Here is a 23,002-nt window from a genome sequence, read left to right as displayed (position 1 = left end):
TTTGCAGTTAGATGGGAACATCTGTCCAATGGGGTATGGGTGGAAATCATATAGCCACTTCCCAGGCCCAGCCACTACAGCTGTCTCCAGCACAATCCTCCACACTCCCTTCCCTTGGTTGCTGGCTCAATGTAGATCTTGGGAAGGAGAGGTGGGAGGTTGAGGTAGGGTGATGGTACAGCTACACAGTCTCTGAATAATTGTGTGGGGGCAAAATCCCTCCCCCTAACACACGTACACTAACACTACCACCACTACCACCATCACCACCACCATTGTCAGCCATTGGGTTGTAACATGAGAGAAATAAACTTTTAGTTAGTTAAGGCAATAAGATTTGGGGTTGTTTGTTATAACAGACTACAGTGACTAAAACATTTGCCTATTTATGTATTTTAGAAAACAACTAATCCCTGTCATATCAGTACTGTAGAATTATATTTCTACACTACTTTTAAATTCATATAATTCAACTCCCTTACTTGACAGATGATAAAACTGAGGCTCAGAGAAGTTAAGTGACTTGTTCAAGGTCACACAGATAATTAGTGTTAGACCTTAAACTAAAATTTAAGATATTACCCTCAGTCCAGGACTCTGGATTGTACCATATTACCTTATTTGATGCCACATTTCAAAATTTCTACTCTATTTAAATCGTTATTTGCATGCATCAGATTAAATATCACTTTCACTCATGTGTTCCACATCCAGGGAACAAGAAAACTGGCCAGGATATTGCGTGTTTTCTGCTCGTTTTTGAAACTTGTTGTCATCTTCATTTTCATTTAACTTTTTAAATTTTCCCTTCTAATTCTACAATGTTTTAAAATTATTGGTTCTCCTTGATTACAGCACGAGCTGTTATTTTAGAAGGGGACAGTGCTGCTGCTAGCTCCTTTTCCATACCCACTGTTTCTCAAAATGGTGATGGGAGATTATCTGGCAATATTTGCTTCATAGCTCTCCACTTTAGCTTTAAGCTTTTGGCAACAAATTCTTCAGAAACTTATCTCGGGTGAGAGGCCTGGAAGCGCAAACTGAGCACAATTATGCTTAACAGGAGAGGCAACAAGTTCCCATCAAGCATTTCCAATCATATTCCAGTGGTGGCTTAACTTCTCTCAATAGGGATATCCAAAAAATAAGATTGTTTCCCCTTCCAGAAGCTCATTATCAAGTACTAGTACGGTCACGCAGACTACTTTTATCTAACAAGTCCCCTTCTAGGGAGATGGTTTCCAAAATTCAGGTCAAGCTTCTCATTTCTTATAAGCTATTTCTCCCATCCAAAGCTTTGCTTTCTGTGATTCATTTCCCACCCCCTGTCTTCCTTCCCTCTTTCTTTTTGTAATACTTGAGCAAACGCTTAAAGGCCAGCTCTTTTTCAGGCATGATGCTGGGTGTTAAGGATAATGATGAAGAAGACATGATTCTTGCCTTCCTGGTACCTGGTTCCGTGGTGATAGTCATATATGTTTCTGGTGGACCCATAGCCTGGTGCTTGTGCTCAGTGAAGCAAGGAGGTCTAAAGACATTAAGATATTTAAATACTGGAGATACTTAAGGGCTATCCCATGGTCTCTTAGAATTTCCCTGTGTTTGTGCAGAGCAGATTCTCCTTTCATTATTGGTATTTTCTGTACAGATATCTAACTTACGATGGATACCCTTTGTATGGAAGAGAACTAGTTATCCATACACTATGCCTATAAATAACATTCATTTTGGAGAAAATTCATAAACCTTTGCTCAAGGCATTACTCTCAAGTCAGAATTCCATAATTACTACGGAGGACAAACCACTGAAAATCCAGCTGGGAAAACAGAAAGTGCAGTCTGCTCATACACAGTACAGATAAACTCACATTCGTCAAATGACAAAGGGGAAGTCTAAATTGACTTTTGGTCTACCAGAGAATTTATTTGATCTGTAAAAGAAGTTATTAAAGAGTTATTATAGGGGCCGGCCCGGTGGCTCAGGCGGTTAGAGCTCCAAGCTCCTAACTCCGAAGGCTGCCGGTTCGATTCCCACATGGGCCAGTGGGCTCTCAACCATAAGGTTGCCAGCTCAATTCCTCGACTCCCGCAAGGGATGGTGGGCAGCGCCCCCTGCAACTAAAATTGAACACGGCACCTTGAGCTGAGCTGCCGCTGAGCTCCCAGATGGCTCAGTTGGTTGGAGCGCATCCTCTCAACCACAAGGTTGCCGGTTCGACTCCTGCAAGGGATGGTGGGCTGTGCCCCCTGCAACTAGCAACGGCAACTGGACCTGGAGCTGAGCTGCGCCCTCCACAACTAAGACTGAAAGAACAACAACTTGAAGCTGAACAGCACCCTCCACAACTGAGATTGAAAGGACAACAACTTGACTTGGAAAAAAGGCCTGGAAGTACACACTGTTACCTAATAAAGTCCTGTTCCCCTTCCCCAATAAAAATCTTAAAAAAAAAAAAAAAGAGTTATTATATAAAGGACCCCTGTAGTGATTTCTGTTGTAAAGTCAAAAACCCTTTCGTAAAATGACTAATTTTGTAAATCGCCCCCCCCCCAGTCGTGTTTTTCAATATGAATTTTTTTATGTGTCTGGTTTCTTTGAAGAAGGAGTCACCTGTAGTGGTGTAGAAAATTTAAATGTATAAAAGAGTTCCCAAAGGGAGGCATGAAGACTCTGTCCTTGGTATTTAAATGGGCATTTGCTTTCATGAGCGTTAGCATCATTCCCCCGCAGGTCACAAGAATATGCAGCTGGAAAAAGGCCCACTGATTGTGTGAGGAAAAGCACAATCCGTGCTCGATCTCCTTTAGAGACAGAGACATTCCTAGGCATATATAAACGCATGGGCTCTACAGGCAGTAACAATGAATGTGTGAGAACTGAGCTGGTGGGGGTGGTGGGCAGTGGCAGGGAATATGGGAATCGGGGAAACCTTCAGCAGTTCACACTGTGCTATCTGCCTTCCTCATTTCTGTGTTTTCTGAGTCAGCATTAGCTAAATTTTCCAGAAAGCCATCCACAAAACATAGCCTGACCAATCAAGGGACATCACTCATTTCCCCCAGCGAGCTTGTTAGAAGCTTGAAAGCAGGGAAATCCGGATGTCTCAGTTATGAAGTGGAACAGTGGGGGCCCCCACGTATTTCCAGAAGTCTCCATCCAGACTGGTGATTGCATGCTTTTGTTACTGCCTGTGGCTGTCTGAGGTGCTTCTCTGTCTCTGAAGAGGGTGGCACAATGGCCAAGTGCTTCAGCCTGGTGTTGCTTCTTGCCTCCATCTGGACCACAAGGCTCCTGGTCCAAGGCTCTCTCCAGGTAGAAGGTAGGTTTCTTAGCAGAATGCCAACCTGAGGCAAGGCAAGATCTTAAAACCTGTCCTAAGCCTACTAGGTTCTTGACTGTGGATTGCTGGGAGTGGGGGGCAATCCTCCATATCAACAGATCTAACTGGTAGTATTCGTCTGCCAGAAATGTTTTCAGTATATTGTCAACTTCACCAAAATTATTCACTTTTACCTTTTTGTTATCTTGACTTTTATTTTTGGTTATGGACTATTTTTAATGCGAATATTTTGAAACAAAACATTGAGGAGAGATCACTTGTTTTTAAGTGTTTCACTGAAGAAGAAATCATGACTGTGAAAATTTCTAAGGAATCACTAAGCCTGGGAAAAATGGCTAACTTTCACAGAATATTGTCCTATTTTATATTTTTGGAAGTGCCAATATAGTAATTTTAATTTCAATTTTACTATATTCATGGAATGCATATGTTTTTAAATGTGCAGTAAATAGGAAACTAACTGAAAAGAATTTGTGAAAGTATAGGTTTGAAAATTAGCCATCAGCTCTCTACCAAAGGAATGATTTGAAATTATTTCTGGGCTTTTGAGATGGCTAAATGGTAACCTCACTCTGCATCGTAGGCAAAAACTGTAACCACAAATCACTCATTACAGCCCTGGGAAAACGAAAATCTGAGCACTATGAAAGGAAAATTGTATGTTCCTGTGCTTGAGAATATCTCAAGAAGACATTTTATAGACAAAGAAACAGGTTCAGTGAGGCTAAGTGACTTGCCTAATGTCATCTAGGCAGTAAATAATAAAGCTTGGGTTTGAATTCAGCTCTGTGTGATTCCTAAGCATATACTATTTCTATTATGCCTATTGTTTCCTGAAAAATCTAAAGATTCCTGGGGTAGCCCTTGCATACCAGCTCCTTTTCTTTTGTCCTTAAATGAAACAGAAAAGCTTAAAATTGACTAATATTTGTTGACTGCCTACTACGGACCCAGTCTCTGCTAGGTACAAGTATCTAATTTAATTCTGACAAAAATTCTGTGAAGAAGATAAATCCATCCCCATTTTACAGATGAGAATGCTAGCTTGCCTGAGGTCCCACACCCAGTTAACAACAGAAGAAATAGTCAAAGCTGGATCTTTTACGAATAGGTCTATCATTACTCATAATATTAATATTTAGAGTAAAAGTGAGGTATGATGAGAGAGTATCAAGACCACTTTATAGTGTAATTAATAAACTTGCAAGTATTCCCAAAGAAGCAACCATTTGAGCAATAGCAAGCTCCTGGGCTAGATGAGTCAAATTCTAGGACAAATGGTGTGTTCCAAGAGTGCAGCTCTAGGGGTTTGTATGTGTGTGTGTGTGTGTTCGTCTTTCCCCTGGCACAGTGGGAAGCAGAACAGTGTCCTAGCTAAGAATTGGGATTTTAGAGTCTGTCATAAGTGGATTTGTACCCCAAAGTTACTGAATCTCTTCGAGCTTCAATTTTCTGTTAAAAGAGACAGGGTTTGGCACAGAGTAGCATTAACAGATTACAGAAGTTGGAATTAATATTCATATTAGCATTTACGTCAGTGTTGGTGTAGGTATTAGTATTAGTGCACATATTCATAAGAGACTGTTTTGTCATATTGGAGTATTGGTCTCTCTTTTGGTGAGAGCAGGATCTGGAAGCAAACAAGACCATCCACAAATACAGAGGGTGCCAAAAACATGTATACACATTTTAAGAAAGGAAAAAAACTCTTAAAAGTGTAATACTCAATATATACCGATAACAAAAGATAACTACAAGTCACGTTTGACTTCTGCAATTACAAGAGGTGCTCAAAGTGGTTACCCTCAGCATCCAGACACTTCTGATTACGGCGAACTACTGCTTGAGCAACATTGACCAAAGTGTCTACTTGTATACATTTTTTGGCACCCCCAGCATTGTACATCATATATAATTCCCTGCTCACAGCCCCCTGCTTCAGAGCACAGCCAGGTCACATGGAGGACTTGGAAATTCTCATTCTGTGTTTTCAAGAAGAAACTTCATTTAAATACCAACCTAGAAAGCGGTCAAAGCATTTGACTGAGCATCCGATGCCCAGATCTGTGAGCAAGCTTGGGAGATTGACATGCCCTTTTATGGACATTTGGGGATGAAGCCTAATAGGAATAATGTACCTGAATGAAATGCAACTCTCAATTTCATACAGGTCTATAAATCTCAGAACTCAGGGGGAAGGGATCAATAGAACCCTCAGATTCATTAGATTTTGAGTAAAATATTCGCATCTTAACTGTTCGACTGCCTCAGCTTCCCCAGGGAGACTATTAGAAGACTAAAACCAAAATGATTTAAAGATAACATAATAGTAATATTTATGATTTATTGAGCACATACTGCATAGCAGGCACTATGCTAAGCATTTTTATTTGAATTAACTCATTTAACTCTCACTACCTTATACGATAGATATTGTTACTCTCTATTGGGAACTGAGGTTCAAAGAGATGAAGTAACTAGCCTAAGGTCACAGAATTTAGGCCAGATTCAAATCCAGGTCTGACTCTAAAATTCTACTTCCTTTATTTAGATTATCTGCCATGTAAGATTTACTGCCCACCTCCTCCAGGAATTTCTGAGTAAGCCTGCCCCCTACTGGTCAGAGAAGACCTGGGACTGAGAAAGCTCATGTTCTACCAAGTGCAACATTATTTAGCCCATCTCAGAAACAGCGGTGTCCCCAACCCACATTGATTTGGAGTATTGCTAATATTTTATTAACCAGAGACCTGAAGTCTATCTTCTCAAAGTCTCAGGCCCTTCATTTTATAAACTCCAAAAAGTTTGCAGCATCACCTAGACCCCACCCCAGGAACTGGTAGCTGAAGCCTCCATGGAATGAGCAAGGACCCTTAACGCAGTGGACTCGGATCTGATGATTAGTACAGATTGGGTCAAACCAAGCACCCACCTAACCCAGCAGGATGTTCTGGGGGGGAAACGTCTGGCCTGTGTCCTGTTATTTCTAAACTTCAATCCCAGCCAACATGACCTCACTGCTCTATCAAGACCATAATGTTCTACTAGGAAGGGGAGTGAGCAAGGACAGCAGCAAACTGAGGATCTATGTGATTCCTTTGCAGAGCTTACCCTCTCAGGTCCATGCAGAATTGTGGGGGTCACCCTTTTGACCAAAAAGACAGCTGAGCAGTTGAATTTCACAGAAGCCAACGAGGCCTGCAGGCTGATGGGACTAACTTTGGCGAGTAAAGACCAGGTTGAGGCAGCATGGAGATCCAACTTTGAGACTTGCAGGTGAGAAACAAGTGGATTCACAAACATGGCTGGAGCTCGTTGGACTCTGTGTTCTTGCTCAGCCATAGAGATAAATGTATCCATTCAACTAATGTGTATTCTGTTACAGCTATGGATGGGTTGCAGATAAATTCTTAGTCATCCCTCGGATTTCCAAAAACCCCAAGTGTGGAAAGAACGGGATGGGTGTCCTGGTTTGGAGAAATTCACCCAGCCAAAAGTACAAGGCCTACTGTTACAACTCATCTGGTAAGTCAGACCTGCAGTCTCGCCATGTGGTATGTTTTCTCTGGGTTTCTCTAGCTCTATGATGTGTCTGAGAAGAGTGACCCTGAGCAGCAGCAGAAGCAATCATAGTGATGGCCATTTAATCACCCCAAGACTGATTCTGTGACCAGGCTAGAGGCGATAGTGTGCCCCTCCGAGGAAAAGTTTGGGATAATATGGTTGAATGGCAACATAAGGAGAGGGCATCCCAGGAGGCTCCATTATCTCCCCCACTCCATCCTATAAGATAAACAAAAAGAAGGAAAGGAAACATTCACTATGGACAAAGCAATGTACTAAATTATCTCACTGAAACTTGACAATCTCCCCATGAGGTATGCTTTATCACCCCCATCTTACAGGAAAGAACTTAGCTCAGAGGATGTAAGTACAGGTGTTTAAGATCTCATTATGACAAAGATTCAATCATAGGTAGGTCTTAGGCTAAAAACATGCTCTTTCCACTCTCCTACATTCTTTTACAGGAGAGGAAATTCAGATGCTGTATTTGACATTTTTTAGAGCAAGACCCGATCTCCATTTTCGGAAGGAAGGAGTTGAAGCCAGAAAGTAGGACTGATTTGCTCATAGTCACACAGTCACCCTTTTAACCTTGCTTGGACACCTTGGTTGCCTTAGCCGAAGTGCTTTGCCCACTCAGAGTTTTAAGTACTTTCTCAGAAAGGTTTTTCTTTTACTAAATACTTGTTCTCAGTTTGTCATAAGACCCTCTGTCTGGTTTATTACTCTTCACTCTTCATGCTTATTTCTTCACACAAACTCAAAAATCTGACCTTCTAAAGGTCAGACAGCTAAGTGGTCATATACGAGGATTAGATTCCAAAATCATCTGTAAGATCCAAGAGATAAATGTGCATCATGCATCAGGAACATTATGTTTCCCAAAGGCAGCATGGGGTCTAAGTAGTTCAGTGAGCCAGGGGCTTTGGCATAGCAAAGGCTCTGAAAGGCACTTTGTCCCCACCCCTCACTTCATGGATGAAATTACTCTAGCTCAGAATGGAGGTTTGGTTTGTTCCAAGTCCTATAGTCAGTAGGTGCAGAGTCAAGACTGTAACAGAAAGCTTCTGCCAACATTTTTTTCCACCATCATCCTCTCCTTTGCCTCTTCAGCCTATAGTCTTTGGCTGGAGAATTGGTGCTTCACATGCCTGCTTGTTTTTTAGCCGGCCCGTGCCTGTCAATGGCCGGGCCTTTTAACTGCCTGCCTGGCCTTCCTGCCAGCTCTCAATGTGATGATAGGATAAGCAGTCCTCTAGAGTCAACACAAAGGAGCCAGGGGAAGAGGACTTAGACTTGTGAGTTTCCCCATGGTTTCATTTAACTTGTACGTCTATGCCCCCCTATATTTCTTATATACTTAAAGTTAGGTCTAGAGGCTTAATTAAATACATGCTTGATATTTTTGGCAAAAATACTTCATAGATGATATCGTGCACTTTGGATCACATCCCAACAAAAGGTACTTAATGTCAGTATGTCCCACTATTAATACGTTAATTTTGATCATTTGAGTAAGGTAGTAACTGCTAGACCTCTCTAATGAACTCGTAAAGATGTTTTCCCTTTTGCAATAAGTAGGTAATCTATATTTTGGGTAGTAGGTAATCGATATTTTGGCACTATGCAAATATTCTGATCCCCAACTATCTTTTACCTAAGAATTTAAGCAGCCATTGGTGATCCTTGCTGGAACCAATTATTATATGGGGGGGGGGGTGTAGAAAAAAAGTTATTTTCTAAATCTATTCTTACTACATTAGCTGGCATCTTTGATAAAGAAGAATCTCTCTCTTTCTCTCTCTACACACACACACACACACACACACACACACACACAATCTCCTCCCTCTTATACTATCATAGATACATGGCATTTTACTTATTCTCTATGTTCAACATATTACAATCAATTTTACAATTTTAATTTTTTTTGATGCTCAAATTGTCCCAAATTTGGCAAGTGGGAGCCCCCTCTAGTTGACTTTTGTCCTTAATCCCATTAGTATTTGAGCAATTCCTTACTTTCTGGCATAATAATAGACTCACTCTGTACTTTTCCTGTCCCAGACATGTTATCAGCCATTTATTTCTCCAAGGAGCCCGGGTTCGTTTTAATGGAGAATGTTAATTAGAAACCAAGATCTGGATGCAAGTTGTTCTCATTACTACTGGAAGTTTCATTGCTTTTCAGTCCTTTTTGGTGGACAGCTAAAATATATATATATATTTAATATAAAATAAGTATATAATTAATATGTACTTAATATATACAATAAAATATATCAATACATATATTTCCTAGCTATCCAATAAAAAGGATATATATAGCCATATCTATATCTATATCTATATATCTATACTATTCATTTGCAACCTTAGGTGCTTCTGAGGTATAATCTGAAACTGGCCCCTGTATGCAAAGGGCAGGGAGAGACTAAGAAAAGAGGCAGACCAGATTGGTAGATGGCAGGTTTAATAAACAAGGAAACTTACTATGAGGCTTACCTTGGGCAGCTTCAAGATGAGTAGATTTCCTCATTGCCTGCCAGATTTGAAAAGTTTCTGTAGAGGCCCTAATTGGGTTCACTCATGTACACAGAGGCCTTAACCGGGCTCAGTCACATACACCACCCACATGGTCTCAACAGCACCTTACTATCTCAGGGCTGTGTCCCTGGGCAGCTTCTAGCTCAGGAAAGGAAAGCAGAAAGCACTTTCCAAAGATGGTGAGGGGGTGAGAAGCCTCCAGTTGCCCAGGTCCAGCTCTCGGGTCAACTGACCGTCATATCCTCCTGATGATTTCCCCCAACACAAGCATATGTATACCGGGGGTGCCAAAAAAATGTGTACACATGACTTGTATTCATCTTTTGTTGTTGGTATATATTGAGTATTACAGTTTTTTAAATACAGTTTTTTTCTTTCTTAAAACGTGTATACATTTTTTTGGCACCCTCTATACATACCGGGGGTGCCAAAAACATGTATACAAGTGGACACTTTGGTCAACGTTGCTCAAGCAGTAGTTCGCCATAATCAGAAGTTTCTGGATGGTAACCACTTTGAGCACCTCTTGTAATTGCAGAAGTCAAACGTGACTTGTATTCATCTTTTGTTATCAGTATATATTGAGTATTACAATTTTAATACGGTTTTCCTTTCTGAAAATGTGTATACATTTTTTGACACCCTCTGTATACACATATGCATGCATACATACATATATGTTGTAAAGTTATGGATTTCTTTTGATATTTCTAACTCAAATTTAACAATTCGAGTTTTTCCTTACTTTGTTTTATTTGTATTGCTTTTCTCCCTTATATGGAACATCTTAATTCCCAATAAATAATATGAATATAATTTCTTATTCTATAATAGTTTCAAAATTACAAAACCAACATTATTAGGAATAATAAATCTACTGAGTGGAATTTAAGATTTCTTTGCGTTTCTTTTATCTTAGAAGATATCCCTCTAAAGATGTACTGTCAGAGAATTGTATACAAAAGTGAATTGTGTCACTATATTATCGGCTTGAAATAAATTAGATTCACATGCTTCTGTTTGCCACTTTTGTGAGGATCAGAGTTACACTAACCCTCATTCTAATGCTAATCCTAAACTTACCTCATGTTTCTTTGGTTTTGCAACTTCCTTTTTTATTACTATCTTGTGAGGTCTGAGGATCAGAGTAACTTCAACCCTGACCCCTAACCATATCCAATTTGTCTTTCCGATTGCTATCTTTGTGAGCTTTGGGGATCAAACCAAAATTCTTTGAAAGCTCTGCATGTACCATCTTTTCTATGCTGTTCCCTCTGCCACGGTACCCATCCTCTTCGTCACCTGGCTAACTCCTACTCTATTCAAATCTCAAGGACATCTTCTCCAGGAAGCCCTCCTGTACGCTCTACTCTTAACTTTCCTCTTAGACTATAACCCCACTCTGTTTAATCAGAGTACCAGCACGTTCTAGAGAAATATATATTTATAGATTGAAGGGAAAGGAGAGCCAGGTCCTAACACTTCCAAGTGAGGTATACTGTGCCCTTAACCAGTTAAGGATCATGGGACCAGACTGTTGCTGCTCCCTCACACGATGGCCTTCTCGGCTATACTTAATGTACAGAGAGGCAAAGGAAACTATTTCTTCCAGATCTTATCTATTCTGCCCATACATTGTGCTAAGTCCTACACGTTTACTATCTCATTAAATCCTCAGCAAAATGACACAAGTGTATCATTTCTACTTTTCAGGAGAAGTAGCTGATGGTTAGAGAGTACCATGCTGTGGTCACAGTCAATGAGGGAAAGAGCCAGGATTTAAATCTTAAATCATGTTACTTCCATGTAGCACTTTCCCATGGTGATGACATCAATAATACAGGCCTGGGGTGTGTCCCAGGCATCCATATTTTTTTAAAGCTCCCCAGATGAGTGTAACCCATGGCCAGGGTTGAGAATCACTTTTCCCTAAAAGAGCTCTAAGATCTAAACTCTAGGATTCCAGACTCTTCTGGATTCACCCATTTCTGTGCAGTTGCAATCATCTCCTTCTTTACTACTGGATTGTACTCTCTCCCTTCCGTATTTCATCCTTCACACACCTCCACTAATAATGATGTTACTCCTCTGCCTCAAAGACCTGGATAACTTCCTATTTGAGAATGTGATGTAAATAAACTAGGAAGACTTTTTCACGTAAAAGTGGGCATAGATGAGGACTTTTGTATATCCGTAGGGAGGTTTGTGGACCCCAGTCAAAAATTCCTTTTCTTACAGAATAAATTCCAAATTCTTTAACATGGCAATCACGAGTCTCAATACTCTGGCTCCAAACAATCTTCCCAGTCTCATCTCTTGCTTGTAGTCTTTCATGCTCCCAATCATACACACCCCTTACTCTCCAGCCACATTATGCCCCTTCTCATTTTTCTAACATAACTACACTTTCAACCTTCTGGATTCTTCGATCATGCTATTCCTATTGACTGGGACATTCCATCCCTCCTCTATACCATACTAGATGTACTCCTCTCTTCCCACCATGAGGACTTTTTTTTTTCCCTCCATCAAACATGCTTTCATTACACTTTGGTCTCTTGAACTTCCTGTTCCCTTTACTTGCAATGCTTTTGCCCTAGATCTTCAATGACTGGCTACATTTCATCATTCAGATCTCAGCTTAAGTATCACCTCCCCAATGAGATTTTCTCTTATCACCCTATCCAGAGCTCTCTGTCCCCTGCTCCCCACCCCTTCCAGTTTAATCCTTATCCTGTTCAATTTTCTTCTCTACATTTACCATCCTCTGATTTTCTGGCTTATTTATTTGTTACCTCTATCCTTCCAGTAGCATACAAGCCCCTTACAAGCAGAGACTTGGTCTTGTTTGCACCACATCCCTGGCACCTAGAACAGTGCCTGCACAGAGTTGGAGTTCAATAAATATTTGTTGAATGAATACATTAGCCCTCCACACCTTGCCCAAATGCCATATCCTCTGTGAATCCCCAGTGCTCTCGCCCTGTCCTTATCAGAGTACAATATTTCTGTCTTCCCAGAAACAGGAACCATGCCATATTGGTCTCTATATTTTCAGTTCCCAACACAATATATTATGCTCAGTATGTTTTTCAATCCTTAATATTTTAAAAAATTTTCATTTTCTGAGGCAAGAACTCAGCATGTGCTCAAAAATGGGAAATGTAGCTAAAAGTTCAGGGCAAATAAAGTCAAGGATGATGCCTATTTGAATAGAGGTATTTTCAAAGTAAAATGAATAGTATAAAATTCTGACTGAATACATGTGTAGTCAAATGTTTTATCATTAGTATTATATCTATGACCTTGATTGATAATTTAATTTCAAAAATGAATGGAAAAACTTTTCTTCATAGCTAACATTCCAGCTGATGCTACCCACTGCCACAAATACCTAGGGATTTTAGACAGATGCAAATCCATATTATAACATATTCACGGTGCTGCCATTTACTAGCTCTGTGACTTTGGACAAGTCATTCAATTTCTCCCAACTTCAGTTTCCTCCTATATAAATGATGGTTCAATAAAATTGTCAAATGAAGTGCTATGGTTGACTCAGAGCAAGATGCTCAACAAATGTTAGTTTCCTCTCTACCACATTCAACAGATTGTAAAGCAAGCCTATATCTCTCCCTTAATGTACCCCTCCCCTCTTTTTTTTTTTTTTTTTTTTTGATGAGCAGAGAGAAATCTGGTTTTAGTAGACCTTTGTCCTGAAGTGGTGTCATGTGTGTACGAGAGTATATTTGGTCTCCCTATCTACTCCTTCCTTTCACTTTTCCTTCCTCCCTTTATTTATCAAATATTGAGCATATACTATGTGCCAGGTATAGTGCACATGTCATGATGACCAGGACAGACCAGTGGGGAGGAGTGTAATGAGAACAGTGACAAGGGAAATAAACAGAGATATAAGAACATATGCCTAGGGACCCAATCTAGTCATCAAGTCTGACCAAGAAAGAGATGTTCAATCTGAGACTCGAAGGACAAGTAAGTAAGAGTTAGCTAAATAAAGAGAGGGCAAAGAGTCTTACAGGTGAGAAAAGCATGATGGTCAAAAGCTTGTGAGAGATGTGAGAGGAAGCATATCAACGAACTGTAGGAATTTCAATATGGCAGGTGGAAAGAGAGAAAGACGGATCACATGAGGCTCTCCATGTCAGCAAGGGTCAGATCATGGACGGCCTTATAGGCCATGCGGCAGAGAAAGTGACTGAAGTATTCTAATGAAGGAAGCGATCTCATTAGCTTTATATTTTTGTAAGACCATTCCAGCTGCAGGATAAAGAGATTTGTACAGGAGCAAGACTAGAGGCAGGAAGACCAATTAAGAGGCTGTTGCAGTACTTACTTATTATTTCATTTTTCCCTCTTCAACAGATACTCGGATTAACTCATGCTTACCAGAAACTGTCATCACCAAAGATCCCATAGTCAACACTCAAACTGAAACATACACAACAGAAATGACTGGCAGCGACAGTATATACTCATCATCATCTACTGATGTACCTTACTCTCCTACACATACTCCTGTTCTGGCTTCGACTTCTACTCCACGGAAAAGAAAATTAATTTGCATAACAGAAGCTTTTATGGAAACTATCACCACATCTACAGAAACTGAACCATATATTGAGTATAAAGCAGCATTCAAGAATAAAGATGTCGGGTTTGGAGGTAAAGTTTTCTGTGTGTGCATTGTGTGTGTGTGTGTGTGTGTGTGTGTGTGTACGCACATGAACATTTATATAACAGACAATACATAGAAACTAGGCTTTTTCCAGCCTAGTATTATATGGAGCTGCCAAATACAAATAGTAAAAGCTTATTGCAAACTCAATCTTCATAAAGTCATAGAATTTGAGGTCTCTAAAAAACCTTAATGATTAAACTAAAAATCATGAGTGCAAAATAGTTTCACTTTTAAAACTCAAAGACTTTTAAAAATAAATTACAATCTATTAATATGTAGAAGTTCTTTTTAAAATAGACACCTTAAATGCCTATGATTAAAAAGTTTATTTTCTTAGTTAAAAGTAAATGTCTTACATTTAATTAGCTCCAAACTTATCATCTCAAAGCCACAGAGAGAAAATAGACTCTGTCATGTTGCAACTTATAGAGTAGAGAGAATACGAGAGGGAAGGCCAAGGACTCTATAGGCAAGAAGCAAAGATGCAGATGTGGGCACAACACCCTAAGAGGCCCCAATAAGATCAAAGAGAAGGCTTTCCTCCTTCAATATCTGTTGTCTTAATCATGTGTAAAAAAGAATCATTAGAAGACTAGTGCCCAATAATGTACAAGCAATGGACCAACAGGCCATGTCTCTGTTTCCTCCAGGTGTTCCCACGACTCTGCTAGTGCTTGCACTCCTCTTCTTTGCTGCTGCAGCTGGTCTCGCAGTTTGCTACGTCAAAAGGTGGGGTTATTGGCACTCATTACTCTTGTAATCTTTGTTATACCCTTATCTTGTGTTTTTTCCAGGGTCATTATTGGCATTTTTCTGGTCAACATGGAGATGGAAATCCTCTTATACTGTAAATTTTCTCCCTCACATGACCTCTCCTCCCTGCCACCTAACCCAGTCTTTCCTACTATTTCAGCACATGCCTGTCATCCAGGCTTTAGATATAGGTTAATGGCTGTCCCTTTAAAAATCAAGAAATAAAGATTCTGGTCAAGAGAAGATAAGTGCCGTGCTTGCCTCCTCTCATGACCACATCAAAATGACAACTAAACTATAAAACAACCATCATTGAGAATTGCCTGAAGTCTAGCTGAACTGAAGCCCTACAACTAAATACATACAGAAAAAGCCACCTCAAGACTGGTAGGAGGAGCAGAGTCGTGGAATGGGCTGGTCTCACACCCCCATGTTACCATTGAAAATTGGGAGGGATATCTTAGCTGCAGTATTCCTCCCCTCCCCCCACACCCCTCTGGAGGAGTAAGGGGTCCCAGCCCCCTATCAGGCTCCCCAGCCCAGGGTTCCAGTGCTGGGAAGAGAAATCCCCATAAGTTCTGGCTGTGAGAACCAGCAGAGATTGTGGCTGAGTGAGACAAGAGTGGCTGCAGTCCCAGGTGCTCCAGTTAAAGGGCCCTCACCCGGACTTACTCAATAATGGACACACTCACTCTGAGCCCCAGCACTGGGGCAGCAACTCAAAAGTTTCCAAGGACATATGAGAAGGAACTGAATTGTTTGGCTTCAGGGCAAGGATTGGAGGGGCAGCTTTCCTATGGATGGAGGAACTGGGAGAAGCCATTGCTTCTTTGTTGAGTCCTGCCCCTTCCCAGTGTGTGGACTCTGGTGGCTGCCATATCTGAGTCTCCATGAACCTGGCTAACACTGTTCATTTGCCTTGCCCAGGTGATTCCCTGAGAACCTGCCCCACCCAACCTGCTAACCCATCCAAGCCACTTCGTGTCTTTTATGTACAAACAGCTCATGCAGTGGACTTTTCTAAAACCTCTCAAAGGTTCACAAAACACAAACAAGCAGTTTCTGGCTTCAGCATGTTCCTATACCTCTGGCTGAGCAGCCCTAAGCCAGGCACTAGCAACAGCCAGCCTTGTTCACAGCTTGGCCTCGCAAGGCACCTCCAAGGCCAGCGTGAGTGGCAGCCATCTGCAGATTGCCTTGTGGTTCATGCCAGGTGACCCCAGGCAGGGCACACTGCCCTGGCTGTGGCTGAACTTTGCTTGTGTCAGATCCCCTACTAGGAGGCCCTGGAGCTGGTACACCTAGTGGCCAGCTTTGGACTGAGCCCTGAGCATCACCTGGCTGCCTCCAAGGACAACACACCCAAAGGAAAGACTGGACAGGCACCAGAGTCCACCTAAAGTGAATACTGCTCTGTGGGCTCAGCCCCTGCACAATAATCCCTTCACTGTAGTCATGGCCAGTCCTCACAACCAATCAGCCTAAGAGTCAATTCCTCCCACTGACATGCATACAGAAACCAAGGCTCAACTACAACAGGAGGGTACACACAGTCCACATAAGGGACACACCTGGAAGTGACCAGGGAGACTGTGCTACTTGGCCCCCCAGGACACCTACTACATAAGGCTACTCTATTAAGACCAGGAGGCATAGAATTGAGTAAGTCCATGTGAGGGCCCTTTAAGAGGAGCACCTGGGACTGCAGCCACTCTTGTCTCACTCAGCCACAATCTCTGCTGGTTTTCACAGCCTGAACTTATGGAGACTTCTCTTCCCAACACTGGAACCCTACATAGCTACTTTATTAAGACCAGGAGTTACATAAGACCTATGTACTACATAGAAACAAACACAGGAGGAAGCCAAAATGGGGAGACAAAGAAACATGTCCCAAATAAAAGAATAAAACAAGGCTCCAGAAAAAGAACTAAACAAAATGGAGACAAACAATTTATCAGATGCAGCATTCAAAATACTAGTTAGAAGGATGCTCAATGATCTCAGGGAAAACTTCAACAGAGATAGGAAACATAAAAACAGAGATAGAAAACATAAAAAAGAACCAGTCAGAAATAAATATAATAATTGAAATGAAAACTACATTAAAGGGAATCAACAGTATGTTGGATGAAGTAGAAGATCAAATCAATGATTTAGAAGATAAGGTTGCAGAAAACACCCAAACAGAACAGCAAAAAGAAAAAAAAATCCAAAAAAAATGAGGATAGTTTAAAGGACCTCTGGGACAACATCAAGCATACAAATTGCATCATAGTGGTACCAGAAGGAGAAGACAGAGAGCAAAGAATTGAAAATCTATTTGAAGAAATAATGACAGGAAACTTCCCTAATCTGGTGAAGGAAATAGATGTACAAGCCCAGGAAGTGCACAGCGTCCCAAACAAGATGAACCCAAAGAGGCCCACACCAAGACACATCCTAATCAAAATGCCAAAGGTTAAAGACAAAGGAAAAATCTTAAGAGAGACAGAGAGCCAATATGACAGAGTAGATAAACACTGTGTCTGCCTCCTGTGAACATATTAAAATTACAACTAAATTATAGAACAATCAATCTGGAGAACCATCTGAAGTCTAGCTGAACAGAAGTTTTATAACTAAGGATATAAAGAAAAAGCCATGTCAAGATGGGTAGGAGGGGCAGAGACATGAAATGGGCTGACCCCAAACCTCCGTGTGGTGGATGAGAATCAGTAGGGATATCTCCACTGCAGAAGTTCCCCCTGGAGGAACAAAGGACCCCAGCCCCACACAAGGCTCATCAGCTTGGAGTACTTGTACCAGGAAGAGGAGCCACCACAACATCTGCCTGTGAAAAACAGTGGGGATTCCAACCATCTGAGTGGGACTGAATGAGGCAGGAAACCCACGTGTTCTTTTAAAGGGCCCATGCACAGACACTCTCACTCCCAGGCACTTTGGGCTCCAGCAGAGGGACAGTAACCCAGAGGTGTCAGAAATATAGGGGGCCAGACTGAGTTATATGGCTTCTGAAAATTGCTGGAGAACATTCAGCATTTTCCCTGTAGGGGGTCCTTCTCTCATGAAGCCAGCAGGCTGGTGTCATCTTTCCTCTGTTGAGCCCTTGCCCCATGTTCTTGGCCAAATCTGAATCTGATTGGTCTGGTGGGCTCTGCTCATTCCACCCTGTTGAATCTGCTGGGACCCACCCTACTCAACATCCGAACAGTGGAGACACTTTTTCCATGAGCAGCCAGCCCTGCCTGAATTGCACTCTTTCTTGGAAAAACTATCAGAGGTGACAGGACCCAAGCGGGCAACAACTGGACTTTATGTGCTCTGAGACTTTTGCTGAGTAGCTTCAGGCTCAGCACCGGCGCTAAACCAGAATCTACATTAACCTGGTGGCCACAACTCTTCCCACTCTAGTGACTCCTTGAGACCCTGCCTCACCCACCTTATGTACCAAACAAGGCTCTTTCAGTGGTTGAACCTTAATGAAGATAACTTAAGAGATCTCTGAGACAACATCAAATGTAACAACATTTGCATCATAGGGGCACCAGAAGAAGAAAGAAAGCAAGGGATTGAGAACCTATTTGAAGAAATAATGACTGAAAACTTTCCTATCCTGACAAAGGAAATAGAAATACAAGTCTGGGAAGCACACCGTCCCAACAAGATGAATCCAAACAGGCCCACACCAAAACACATTATAATTAGAATGATACAGGTTAAAGACAAAGAGAGAATCCTAAAAGCAGCAAGAGAAAGGCAACTAGTAACTTATAAGGGAGCTCCCATAAGACTGTCACCTGATTTTTCAACACACACTTTGTAGGCCAGAAGGGATTGGCACAAAATATTCAACGTAGTGAAAACCAAGGACCTACAACCAAGACTACTCTACCCAGCAAGGCTATCATTTAAAATTGAAGGCCAGATAAAGAGTTTCTCAAACAAGAAAAAGCTAAAGGAGTTTATTACCACCAAACCAGTATTACAAGGAATATTGTAAAGAGAGACTTCTTTAAGATGGAAAAAAAATGATCAAAATTATAAATAACAAAATGGCAATAGCTACATATCTATCAACAATTATTTTCAATGTGAATGATCCAATCAAAAGACATAGGAGGGCTGAATGAATAAGAAAACAAAACCCTTACATATGCTGCCTATAAGAGAATCACTTCAGATTGAAACACACACATAGATGGAAGGGCAAGGGATGGAAAAAGGTATGTCATGAAAATGGAAATGAAAACAAACAAACAAACAAAAGCTGGGGTAGCAACACGTATCCCCGACAAAATAGACTTTAAAACAAAGGCTTTTACAAGAGACAAAGAAGAAACCAGTAATCCCAATTCTGGGTATTTATCTGTAGAAACCCAAAATGCTACTTCAAGAGGATGTTTGCATTGCAGCATGTTCATTACAGCATTATTACAATGGCCAAAATGTGGAGGCAGCCTGTGTTTGTCAATGGAACAATGGATAAAGAGGAGGTGGTACACATATAGAGGATGCCAAAAAAATGTATACACATTTAAAGAAAGGAAAACTGTATTAAAATTGTAATACTCAATATATACTGATAACAAAAGATGAATACAAGTCATGTTTGACTTTGCAATTACAAGAGGTGCTCAAAGTGGTTACCATCAGTGTCCAGACACTTCTGATTATGGCAAACTGATTATGTTGCTGCTTGAGCAACATTTACCAAAGTGTCCACTTATATACATTTTTTGGCGCCCCTGGTATACAATGGAATATTGTTCAGCCATGGATGGGAATGGATTGTTGCCACCTGTGGCAGCATGGATAGATCTGGAGGGTATTGTGTTGAGTGAAGTATGTCAGACAGAGAAAGACAGATGCAATGTGATTTCACTTAATATGTGGAATCTAAAGAACAAAATAAACAAACAAAGCAGAAACAAACACATAGATACAGAGAACATTTTGATGGCTGCCAGATAGGAAAGGGGGTTGGGGGTGTGGGTGAAAAAGGGGAAGGGATTAAGAAGTACAAATTGGTTGTTACAAAGTAGTCATGGGATGTAGAGTATAGCATAATGGATATAGTCAATAATATTATAATAACTATGTATGGTATAAGATGGGTACTAGACTTATTGGGGTGATAGATGGCAGGGGGCTGGGGGCAGTGTGAAAAAGGTGAAGGGATTTAGAAGTACAAATTGGTAGTTACAAAATAGTCATGGGGATATAAAGTAAAGCATAGGGAATATAGTCAATGATATGGTAATAACTATGTATAGTGCCAGGTGGGTACTAGACTAGTCAGGGAGATCATTTTTTAAATTATATAAATGTCTAACCACTATACTGTACACCTGAAATATTAGGTTGGTGCAAAAACAATTGCAATTTTTGCAATTGTTTTAACTTTTTAAACCGCAATTACTTTTGCACCAACCTAATAAATATAAAATAATATTGAATGTCAACTGTAATTGAAAATTTTTTAAATGGAGGAAGAAAGGTGAAGGGGAATAAGAGGTTCAAATTTCCAGGTATAAAATAAATAAGACATGGGGATGTAATGTAGCATAGGAAATATAGTCAATAATATTTTGATGGCATAGTATGGTATGAGATGGTTGCTGGACTTATCATGATGATCACTTCTTTAGGTATATAAATGTTGAATAACTATGATATGATGTACACCTGAAAATAATATAATATTGTATGTTAGCTATATTTTAATAAAAATCTTAAAAAATAAAAATCAAAAACTATAAATTGTTTTTAAAAAAAGAAAAAAGAAAAGATTGACATCTAGGGAAAAATGTATATGCTTTATTTGCTTTTTTGTTTTTAACCCTTTTTTTTAAAAAAAAGATTTTATTGGGGAAGGGGAACAGGACTTTATTGGGGAACAGTGTGTACTTCCAGGCCTTATTTTTTTTTTTCCAAGACAAATTGTTGTCCTTTCAATCTTAGTTGTGGAGGGTGCTGTTCAGCTTCAAGTTGTTGTCCTTTCAGTCTTAGTTGTGGAGGGCACAGCTCAGCTCCAGGTCCAGTTGCCATTTTTCTAGTTGCAGGGGGCACAGCCCACCATCCCTTGTGGGAGTCGAACCAGCAACCTTGTGGTTGAGAGGACACATTCCAACCAACTGAGCCATCCGGGAGCTCAGTGGCAGCTCAGCTCAAGGTGCCGTGTTCAATCTTAGTTGCAGGGGGCGCAGCCCACCATCCCTTGCGGGAGTCGAGGAATTAAACTGGCAACCTTGTGGTTGAGAGCCCACTGGCCCATGTGGGAATCGAACCGTCATTCTTCGGAGTTAGGAGCATGGAGCTCTAACTGCCTGAGCCACCCAGCCGGCCCTATATTTGCTTTTTGATTCTTTGCTTTTGGTGGGAGGGTTGTGAGGTCAGCCTAAAGTTTGGCCTGTGAGCTTACTAACCCATTTAATGATTCCATTAGTTCAGATACGTTAATGTATCTGAGTGTGCATGTGTTAACATCTCTCTTAAATAAAGGTATCCAGAGTACTGTGTCAATGCGGCCATCACAGACAAAGCATTATCTACTTTTATATGTGTTAAATAGGAGTCTCTCACTCTAACTTTATGTTTATGCCTACAGGTATGTGAAGGCCTTCCCTTTTACAAACAAGAATGAGCAGAAGGAAATGATTGAAACCAAAGTAGTAAAGGAGGAGAAGGCTGATGACGGAAACCCTAATGAGGAATCAAAGATAACTGATAAAAAGCCAGAAGAGCCCAAGAGTCCACCGAAAACTACAGTGCGATGCCTGGAAGCTGAAGTTTAGATGAGAAAGGAGAGAACACAGCCAAGGCTGATTTTCTTTCCTGATGCATATCCTGGTCCCAGATGGGGAAATGAAAAGGGCCAAAGAACCAAACAAGAAAGTCCAGCCTTGCTTCCTAACTGGAATCAGCTCAAGTCTACCTTTGGACTATGTAGGCAACCAAAGGGAATTCCCTTCTTCTTACTGTAATCCTTTCTGGATCCTATCCTTCTACCTCCAAAGCTTCCCACAGCCTTTCTCACCTGGTTATGTCCTAATAATATCCCAGTGGGAGAAAAGAGCTTTGCAAAGCACAAGGATCTAAAACAGCTAATCAGACCACATTTGTAAAGAGGCCTCTGGGCTGGCTGACAATAGGTGAGTTCAGAGCCACGAAACCAGAGACCAAGGCTTTCTTTATTGACTCCACAGCCCAGATCCCTCTACTGCTCTGAAAAGAAAACATTCACACCACCTGGCATATCCTTCTGAGACAGGCAAGAGCAAAAGAAGGAAGGAAAAGTTTAGCAACTGAAGGCCATAGAGATTCCTGTGACTTGAGACCTAATCTCTGTAAAGCCAAAACAAATAGAGAAAAAGAATGAGGCCAAGGATATCGACAGCATATTATCAGCAGGGACTATAAATACAGACAGGGTCAAATTATTCATCTCAATAATTTGAGTAGGAATCACTGTTTAGAACACATCCACTTTCTTTTCTGTCTCTCCTGCTGCTGCTATTTTCTCCAGAAGAATATAGTTTTACAAGAAACAAAACAAAACCCTGCTACAAATTTCTATTTTTATCTGAGTTATAGAAATTATTACTGCGGAAAATTACTGTGTTAAAAGTCAATATAATTTAACAAACATTTGCTGAATACCTACTATACGTAAGGCTCTGTGCAAGATATTACATTCTGTAATTGAATATTATTCATTAAGAGATTGCATATAATGATGTCTGAAGCTAATATTTATCAGTTTTGATATTCCTGGCTTAACCACTTCCAAAACTATGTTTTTGCTGAGACTAATCTATTAATTATTTTCTCTAATAAAGCAACCATTATAACCTTAATTTATTATTAACATACATACAAAGTACATTATTAACTTTACACACCAAAGCACATTTTTCATGTCATTAACAAATGTATCACTATCTATCCTTTTTCTAGCAAGAAGAGCCTGAAAGGTGCAGAAATATTTGTAAATATTTGTGCTGAAAAATAAAAGCATTTAGAAACCTTCTTTGTTCTATTATTTATATAGATGTATTACACCTTTCATGAAAAATTAAAGTAATCCATT

At 40.5% G+C, this 23,002-nt stretch overlaps 1 protein-coding gene and 1 long non-coding RNA gene across 3 annotated transcripts in view; one reads left to right on the top strand and one right to left on the bottom strand.

The window, feature by feature from the left end:
- Positions 1–23,002, bottom strand: part of LOC141572234 (uncharacterized) — a 78,858-nt gene that overhangs the window by 33,637 nt on the left and 22,219 nt on the right. Inside the window, exon 3 of one of the 2 annotated variants that reach the window (XR_012497512.2) lies at positions 6,863–7,124. The exons of the other annotated variant lie outside the window; for it this stretch is intronic. This is a non-coding gene — a long non-coding RNA (uncharacterized LOC141572234). Of the gene's footprint in view, positions 1–6,862; positions 7,125–23,002 lie in introns of those variants that run through there. 2 annotated transcript variants of the gene reach the window in all.
- Positions 2,864–22,941, top strand: LYVE1 (lymphatic vessel endothelial hyaluronan receptor 1). Its single transcript, XM_019729117.3, has 6 exons — positions 2,864–3,320; positions 6,446–6,617; positions 6,727–6,866; positions 13,842–14,141; positions 14,808–14,886; positions 21,521–22,941. Exons 1-6 carry the CDS (start codon positions 3,236–3,238, stop codon positions 21,705–21,707), a joined length of 963 nt encoding a protein of 320 aa, XP_019584676.3. The 5' UTR covers positions 2,864–3,235; the 3' UTR covers positions 21,708–22,941.

The sequence above is a fragment of the Rhinolophus sinicus genome, chromosome 14, assembly GCF_057876585.1.
Source record: "Rhinolophus sinicus isolate RSI-liver-muscle chromosome 14, RSI-T2T, whole genome shotgun sequence".
In the NCBI taxonomy this organism is placed as follows: domain Eukaryota; kingdom Metazoa; phylum Chordata; class Mammalia; order Chiroptera; family Rhinolophidae; genus Rhinolophus; species Rhinolophus sinicus.
Note: the sequence above shows the minus strand (reverse complement) of the source record. Positions and strands in the feature narration are given on the sequence as shown.

Coding starts and splice junctions, on each gene's coding strand:
- LYVE1 (XM_019729117.3), top strand. CDS start 3,236: ATGGCCAAGTGCTTCAGCCTGGTGTTGCTTCTTGCCTCCATCTGGACC. Junction 3,321..6,445: donor AGGCTCTCTCCAGGTAGAAG/GTAGGTTTCTTA, acceptor ATTCCTTTGCAG/AGCTTACCCTCTCAGGTCCA. Junction 14,142..14,807: donor TAAAGATGTCGGGTTTGGAG/GTAAAGTTTTCT, acceptor TGTTTCCTCCAG/GTGTTCCCACGACTCTGCTA.